At 41.9% G+C, this 9138-nt stretch overlaps 1 protein-coding gene across 2 annotated transcripts in view; it reads right to left on the bottom strand.

Annotated features, from left to right (window-relative positions):
- Positions 1-5201, bottom strand: part of PDE7A (phosphodiesterase 7A) — a 164465-nt gene extending 159264 nt beyond the window's left edge. For both annotated transcript variants that reach the window (XM_043984752.1, XM_043984582.1), the window contains exon 1: positions 4974-5201. In XM_043984752.1, the coding sequence (XP_043840687.1) occupies positions 4974-5111 (138 nt within the window). In that variant the 5' untranslated portion in view covers positions 5112-5201. The remainder of the gene's footprint in view (positions 1-4973) is intronic.
- Between the last annotated feature and the right edge of the window lie 3937 nt (positions 5202-9138).

The raw sequence follows: 9138 nt of genomic DNA on the forward strand, positions 1-9138 counted from the left end.
AATATATTAGCTTTGTAATTTCAAGCATCAGCAACTTCATTGAATAATGAAGAGTTTGAGTGTTTTGGGTTTTGTTTGGGCGGGAGGGGTGTCTGGTGGTAGTGGTGCTGTGGTTCTTCCCTGGAAAACCTTAAATAATAACCACTGAGGCTGTTTAAAATATCTTCTCTTTTGGACAAGACCTGTGATTTCATTGGTGGATACCAGTGAGGAAATGCCAATGTAGCAGGGCACTTGCTTTGCAATTTAAAGTCTTAAGAGTTTATATGGGGAGCAGCCCCATTAAATGAGTCCCTCTGGGTCACAGGGCCAATCTGTCAGAAGTGGCACTTTAACCTAGATCTTCTGTCACTCTAAGGGGGGGTGGGGGAGAGGTGGACTCTACCATTATGCCCGGCAGCATCTAACTCAAACTAATAAATTTTAAAAGGCACCACACAGCCAGAACTGTACTTCAAATTCAATGATAATTTATTTTACTACTCTTGAACATGTATCTGAAAGAAAACTAAAAGCGGGCTCAGAAGGAGTGAAGCTGAAAAATTGTTTGAATTTGAACTAAGATTTAAGGAATTTCTACATGTGATCTAAAAAGTGAGGAACAAGGATCCCGAGAAGAAACATGAGCCTTTTTGCACAAATGCCAAGACAGGAACACTGCTCAGAGGCAAACAGTTTCTTTGGAGTGGTACTTTAGAGCAGAAAAAGAAAAAGCTGGAAATCACAGATGAGGGAATGGCTATTAAAATTTTGGTATATAAATGGAATGATTATTGCACCCAAGAAAAAACAGAGATGAATAATCTGGGGAAGCCTAGGAAGATTTATATACCCAAATGTGGTGTGAAATAAGCAGAACCAGGATAAACAGTACAACTATAATAATTAAGGTGAAAAGAATACTCTAATCGACAAAAATTCAATTTCCTTTTAATGACCAATTTTGGTATCAGAAGATGAAACACACCTTCCTCCCTTTAACAGGATGTTCCATGAACTGTGAAGTGTGGATGCTCTCTGTACCTGCTTAACTCCTTCTCTTTGAGGGAGAACATTTGCAAAAATGACTAACATATAAATGGAAGACATCAGTAAAAGTGATAGAGGGAGGAGGAGAAGGAGGAGGAAGAGGAAAGGGAAGTGAACTCAAAACTCAATTTTTAGGTTCCACTATAAGAAGTATCTAAGAAATCTGAAGACTACAGAAAATTGTGTGAAAGAAAAAAAGAATGTAAATTTGAAGAGTTATTATACAATTCATTGTCATTTTCAACTTTCCAACTCATTAAGTAACTGAACCAAAAAGTTATATAGTATCCCCAAAGTTATACTTGCTGAATGGGATAATACTCAGTAAAAATAATATCAATTTGAAACTAGTTGGCTGGTAATGCCAAACACAGCATTACCAGAATCAGACAACAGCATTATGTTAAAATTTCTTGTAAAGATTGAAATGGCTACCATTAGTAAAATTTTATTTCTGATTCTACCAGGACGAATTCTGACATCAATTTAAACTCACCAACAAAAAGCATTTCCTATTCCAATGCAAAAAATTCCTCAAACCCAGTACTCTTGTAGTATTTTTTTTAACTGCTAAAAGAATCTAAATGCCTATCTAATAATTAAATATATGTTTCTTTCATGTATTTCTTAAAGCTCAGATTAGTTTAAAATTAATTATCTGGGAAAAGTAGCATGTTATCCAGTAACAAAAATCCAGTACAGTTTAAATGTCATTTATCTGATACAACACACAAATGAATTTCCCAAACCATATGGGATGAGCCAGAAGACTTAGGTTCAAATCCTGCCTTTGCCAATTACTACCTGGTTGACTTTAGGCAGATTTCTTTAACCTCTTTAGTCCCGTTTCTTGATTTGTAAAATGAGGGGATTGGACTACAAGGCATTCAAAGTCCTTTCTAATTCTAAGTCAACAAAGTGAAAATTGCTCCTCATACACCATGAATAAAATTTAAAACCTCTTAGACATCTTATATTAAAATCTTTCAAAAATATTGCACACAGTGCTCATAACAATCTTTTCTTTTTGGCTCTGGGTCATCCTTATGACCAACTATTACTGTGTTTTAACAGAGTAAGCAAGTTGTGTTATTTACATTTCCCTTCTCTCTTACTAAGAGCTTTTAAGAACTCTCTACTGGCTGCCTGGGGGTAGTGATGCTTTAAAACTCACCCATTGTTTCAAAAAGCTGAAATTGTGAAATAAGCAATGGATTTGTGAAGTACCTTAATGTTGACACCGTTGCCATATTTTGAAGTTGATGTCTAACAATGATATCATTAATATGATTAAAATGATATTCAATAAGATAACATTTCAAATTTTTTGCAAAAGAAACATGACAATTATAAAAATTAAGTCCAAAAAATGAGGTTTACAAGTACTTTAAACGTGCAGCCAAATATAAATAGAAATTATTACTACAGTTTATTAATACTATAAATAGAAAAATAACTTTTTAGCAACTATCTTATCATTTTCCAGAGTTTTAAATAAGAGCAGAGAATCATTTATTTCCTTTATTCATTATTAGTCCTTATAATGATTTTTAAAATATATCTGTTGCACTCGGAAATACAGAAAATATAACCTATAGATATCACCAACATATACTTCCTCATTATATGAAGTGTTAGCAGTGACAAGGCCCTGTCCTCCTATCCCTTCCCATGCCTCTCCCCAAAAAGAGAGCAAAAGATATATTAGTGCTCAGTAACCACTGAGTAAGAACTAAGCAGGAAAAATCATTTTTTTTTAGTTTAGGCAAGTTTATAATTTAGATTTACTAAAGTCTGATCACTTCAAGTTTAGAAAGATGGAATAATGTCTTCAAGGTTAGTAGACCATTTCTCCAACATGTTTACTATTTGCTTCTTGCCTACCACCAATTATGCTTTTAAAATTCCATTATACACCTAAAATGCATACTAGGATGAGTTAAGAAAGCAGTGGGACTTAAAATTGGTCTCTCTGGATTAATTAAAACATCAGGTAAAAACCTCTGGGATCACCTTTACTTACTTTAATCCCTTTGGGATTTCCCTTGTCATACCTTTTCTTCACAGGGAACACAAATGATTTTACCCTCTTGTATTATAAGTAGTGATTATTTTCTTGATTATATCTTGAAATGAAAATCAGTTTTGAAAGTCAACATGTACCTGCTGGTTTGTGAAAACAAAATATTACTTTAGAAGTAGGGAAAAGTAACAGACTTCTAATTGCTACATATTTTGGTGGCATTTTAAATTCAACACTGCAACCTCAGAATGCTTTAAGCAAGTGAAGAAATTATTTTCAGGAGCTATTTCTGAATAATAATAGCTGACATTCATATAACATTTTAAGCTTTTACATATATTAACTCCCTCCCAAAAACACAGAGAGTACAACTATTAACATCCAATTTTACAGATGTGGAAACAGACTCTGAGCAATGATAGTTTATCAAGTAAACTCCAGTACTATTCCATAACTGACTCTTCAATGAAATTGTTTATGAAAAGTGACATTGATTCTTACAGTAACTTCCACTCAAACCTCATTAGCACTGAACCATCCTATGGCTGACAGGATTAGGAGTTAGGAACTTAAGTACTTTCTCTGTGCAGGTATTTAAAGGAAACCATTTATTAACCCAAGAAATTTTTACTGACCAGGTGAGATGAGCAAGGAGACAATGGTTTGATCCCTCCTCTCAAGGAGCTTACAATGGAATAAAGTAGGGAGTAAAGACATGGATACACTTTGTTTAAAAAGAGGAGGGAGATGGGGAGAGAAAGGATGACAGACTTAATCACAAAAAAAATAAATGATCCAACTAAGTCTGTTGAGGTGATCATTTGACCACAGGTAATTGAATTCTCGGCAACTGGCATTGGGGCATTCATTCAATACTACTCTGTTCCATTTGAAGTCTCTTCAGTTGCTCCTGTCTTCTAAAGAAGTTTTAAGGCAAAAAGCGGGAACTGCGCTTAAAATGCCTGATCACCATTTTTTAAACCTTTCTCTAAGCTTCATATTTTTTTTCTTTGTAATCTAAGTATAAGAGAGTTGAAGGGGGTAACGGGAGCTGAGAGAAAATGAGGAAGGTTTGTCCAGGGTTGATTTTTTGGTGGTTTCTTTTTTTAAGGTAAAAAAAAAAAAGAGGAAACAGTGTAAAGTGACACAGTTAGAGGGCCCATCCCACTTAAAAGAAGGGGAGATTAGTTTCAAAAGAACTTCGATGGTGAAGAGAAAACCTAGGCGGAGGGGTATACCTGGGGAAGGGGTTGGGAAAGGTCAAGAGATAAGGAGACAGGTGTTCTTCCTGACTGTTACCTAGGAGGCAGGAACTTTTTTGGGGGGGTGGGGGGAAGGTTGGAAAAGAAGATCAGAGGGTCAGTACCGTGAGGTTTTATTTAGTAGACTGAAAACAGAGAAGAGAAAGGAACTGGGCTATGTATTTTGGGTTAAACTAGGAAGGGGGAGCAGGCATGTGTGTATGTGTATGTCGGTATGGGAGAAGGCAGGCGCGCGCGCGCGCGCGCGTGTGTGTGTGTGTGTGTGTGTGTGGTTGGGGTGGTTTGGGGGGAAATGGGTTGTGTATGCGGTTGGGGAGGAAGCAGGAGGGGGTGTTGGGATGGGGGGCCGGAGGGGGTGTGAGTGTGCGTGTGTGTGTGGTTGGAGGGACGCAGGCAAGTGTGTGTAGTTGGGAGAAATTGGGAGGGGGATTCGGGGCGGGGGGGAGGAGGCAAGCACCCGAGGGCCACCCCTGCGGATGAAGGGGGGCAGGACAACACGAACAGGCTGGTTATGGGGGTGAGGGTGGTGAAGGAAGGGGTTCCCGAGGTTACAGAGCGGAGCTCTCCAAACAATGAAGGGGGCGGGGGGGGGGGGGGTGGAGGCCGGGGCCGGCGCGGGACGACAGGCTGGGGAAGGGTCGGCGGGCAGCGGCGGTTACCTGCGAGAGCTGCCGGGGGTTGGGGCAGCCGAAGAGCGCCGAGCTGGAGCTGAAGCTGATGGCTCCTCGGCGGCTGAGGACGTGCTGAGGGACCGGCCTGTCCAGAGGCAGCACCGGCAGCTGGTAACATACTTCCATTGAATACAGCCGCTCTGCTCCCCGGCCCGGCCCCGGCCCGCCGCAGCCCCGCAGCCGCCAGGCGGGGGGACCGGAGCAGCGCCGGAGAGAAGGAGGAGGAGGAGGTGAAGGCGGCGGCGGAGGCGCGGACCCGGGCGAGGGAAGCCGCACTCACGCCTCCCCGGGACGGGGGCCGGCCCTGCCTCCCCCTCCTCCTCCCTCCCACCCCAGCCCCACCGCCCCCTTCTTCCCCCACCCGGGAAGACGCGGCGGTGGCGGCGACTGTTAGCGACGCGCGCCCCGCTATTGTCAGGAGGGAAGGGGGGAGTGGAGCGGGGAGGCACCGGCAAAGTCCGGGAGGAGCCCTGGGGTCCTCAGTTGGCCGGGGAGAAAAAATCGGGGCAGGCAGGAGGATTTTAAATGGGGGGGGGGGGGCGAGCTTAGCACAGAGGGAGAGAAAAGACCGTTGCTGCCGGCGGCGAGACCCGGGGGCGCGCGAGGCTCCGGGACAAGCGACTGGCTTTCTCTGCCGCCGCTGCAGCCGCCACCGTCCTCCTCCTCCTCCTCCTCCTCCTCCTCCTCCTCCTCCTCCTCTTCCCCCCTCCCCTGTCTTCCCCTCCCCCTCGTCCTGACTTCACTCCGCCGCCAGCGCGAGCCCGGCGTAATTCACACTTTGCAGCCCCAGACCCTGCGCCAACCACCGCCGCCGCCGCCGTGACGTCACGACGCCGCGCCGCCGCGCGCTGTTGGATCGCACTGCCGTCGCCCCTTTCGAGGGAGGCTGGCGAACGGGCCCGGGGTACTTAACCTACGTCTCCTCCCTCTAACTCTTCCACCCTTTGACCATCCTCTCCAACCACATTCCAAGCAGACGTCCCACTCCCTAGGATCTTTTCCATTCTCCTTTCGTCCTCACGCATCTGATCTCCAGAGCGCAGGCGCTCTCTTTTCCCACACCTTAGGGATATCCCCCTGGTGACCCCCGTCCTCCCTCGCTCTCTTTTGAGGGGCGTAGGGTGCGCCACTCCCTCGGGACACCGGACTAGCTCCCCGAGTCCGTCTTCCTCTTTCTTCCCTCTAGGCACAGAAGTCCAAACTAACGTAGAAATCCGCCCTGGCTTCCAGCCCTGACCATTGGGTCACGGCTTCCCTCCAGTCCACTAGCTCTTTACCCTTTCAGCTCCCCTAAGAACCTGTTCGCCAAGTGACGTCAACATGCCGTCACACTAGTGACGTCATCCAATGCTAGCTGTCCTAGCAGGTGCAGGCCATTGAAACAGTTGGTACTGGAAAAGTGGCAGAGAAAGGGAAACTGAGGCACAGGGACTGTGGTGGGGGCTCCAGGACGAGGGGGAGGGGAAGAAATAGAAAGCTGGTGGAAGAAATAAAGGATAAAAACCAGGAACTAAGGGGGGAGGGGGAGTAAAGGAAATAGATGCGGTCAGATAAAGGAGAAGGCTAATCGAAGCTGCTGCTGCACCCCCACTATCAAGGATTTTGCATTCCTTTGCATATTTGACATATTTTTATGTTATTTCATTGTTGCTCACATTTTCCCTGAAAGCCCTTAACCCCATCCCTTTATTTCCCCCCTATCTTCAGCTACATCAAACTAGCAAGCCTTTCCCATATTGGTAGGACTGCTGATATGGCTCTACTTTAACTGCACCCACCCTCCACTCCTTTATTTCTGATATGGGGCTGGCTCAGTGCCAAGCACCTCTGCACATTCAATAGATTCATAAATGGAAGATGAAAGTAGGTTCTAAATCCATGTGACCTAAACAATTCCAGGTTATATTCTTCAAAAACTTTCAAAATTCTGTTTACATATTCTCAGTCAACAAAGCCTTGAGTACCTACTGTGTTCGAAATACTGTTAGCTACTAGGGAAGATACAAAGTTTAAATTAGATATAATTTATGCCCTCTTGGAGAGTGGAGACAGGTGAATGACACAAACCCATGGAAGTAGAATATGCAATAACATTTTAAAAATTAAGGAGAAAAAGAATATAAAGTCTAAGAAGTAGCTGAGTTGTGCTTTAAAGAGTCATAGAAATTCTAAAGACAAGAAACAGTCACTGCATTATATCAGGGAACATAAAAGTGTGCCATAAAGGTAAAACACACCTGACAGCATCTAAGGTTCAGCTCTATTAATCTATTTGGTAAACTAGTCTCCTATACATGCAACTCAACAACGTACTTGAAAACTTTATGCAAATAAGATCTTGAAACTTCTCTAACTAAAGGATCCTTCCAATGATCTGTGACTTCATTTGTATGAGTATTCCTTCCACCTGTGTACATTGTCATCCGTAGGGAAGGGAAACTCTATCCTATGTTCATTGCAATGAGTTCTTGGCACCCCCAAATCAATAATTTGGTAATGAGCCTCTCTGACCTTAACCAGACTAGTCCCGGGCTGAGACAATCTGTTCCCTTTCCAGCCATTGTAAAACCTGTCAGAGCTTGCACAATGTTGGCACGTGTTGGGTTTTTTTGTTTGTTTGGTGTTTTCTTTTTGAGAACCCAGAGTCACTTCCACTCTACTGTGAGGCATCTGAGTAGGGCTTTTTAGGAGAAAATGACAGGAAATAGACTTTTAAAATAAAAGATAGACATTTAGAGAAATAGAAGTAATTGAAAGAAAAATTTGAGTTGGACATAGAAGATTGATAGAAACTGTTTAGGAACAGTTATCAGCACCTTAAGTGGTAGAGCTGTAGGTGAAATGAAAGCAAGTTTCTTCTTGGGGCAGCTAGGTGGCGCAATGGATTCAGGAGGACCTGAGTTCAAGTCCAGCCTCAGACACTTGACACATACTAGCTGTGTGACCCTGGGCAAGTCACTTAACCCTCATTGCCATGCAAAAACAAACAAACAAACAAACATAAAGACCACTTCTTTACTCAGTGATTGAGCTTGGATCAGGTACTCCAGATCAGCAATTTACATGTGTATATATTACAGGCACAGCATTCTCAAAAAGGTTGATTTTCATACTGGAGGTTTCTTTAAAACCACAGTAATCAAGTTAGATGGTTTTTAGGGCACAGTGCAAAGCCCATCTGTTCAATTAAGCAATGTGGGAGGATTGGCAAGGTTGAAATCACAAATTTGAGTCTCTAGTTATAAATATTTAAGTGTATGCCCGACTGGGGTTTACATTTAGTTTTAAAAAATATTGTCATCCAGAACTATCTCTGAAGTAGAACAGTCTGATGGTAGTACAAAGACTCCTCCTTCCCCCAACAATCCACTCAACACAATAGCAATTTAAAAGGATTTACAGAATGAATATTTTTCAGTAACAGTATCTTAAGGTAGACCTAATATAATGTAAATAAGCTGGGTGTTTTTCCCCCTCAAACAATAAGCACTTGTTGATTTCATTATTTTCTTGTTATTAATATAAAATAGGTCATGATTTTTTGTTTTAAAATTTTTTAACTGAAGTGTTTATAGTATAATGACATTTTGTTTGCTCTTATGTACACACACATATGTTTTAAAATTAGACTTAACAGAACTTTCCTTTAAAATTGATTAATTTAGAAATAAATCTTTAGAGCAGAAGGAATTTTCTACAGGGATACTAACAAAATTCTAGTTATCTAAGTCCTTAAAGCTCTAATCATCATTGCAAAAAAGCTGTTTGAACATATTTGTATAGCATTCTTCTAAGGGCTTAAAAAATAAAAGGAAAAATGTTTAAGCATTTTAAGAACTTATACTTTAATACAGATAGAACAAACGTACAGGAAACAACTTATGTTTTATAAAACAAGGTTCCTCAGTTAAGCAGTTTCAAAAACTATCCATTATTCCATATTACCTTAACCTCCCTAAGAATAAAGAGAGGAGTAAAAGTCAGTGAAGCAACCATGTTCCTTTTGAACATATTAACCATGTCATTTAAGATTGTTTTAAGATTGATTTAAGATCTTTGGAAGATTTCATTTTTTTTATGTAAAAATAGCAAGTCTAACTCAATATTCCAGATCCTGGCTAGCAATATCTCCCCCTCAGAGTTCTAGGGGTAC

Source organism: Dromiciops gliroides, chromosome 1 (assembly GCF_019393635.1).
Source record: "Dromiciops gliroides isolate mDroGli1 chromosome 1, mDroGli1.pri, whole genome shotgun sequence".
Lineage (NCBI taxonomy): Eukaryota > Metazoa > Chordata > Mammalia > Microbiotheria > Microbiotheriidae > Dromiciops > Dromiciops gliroides.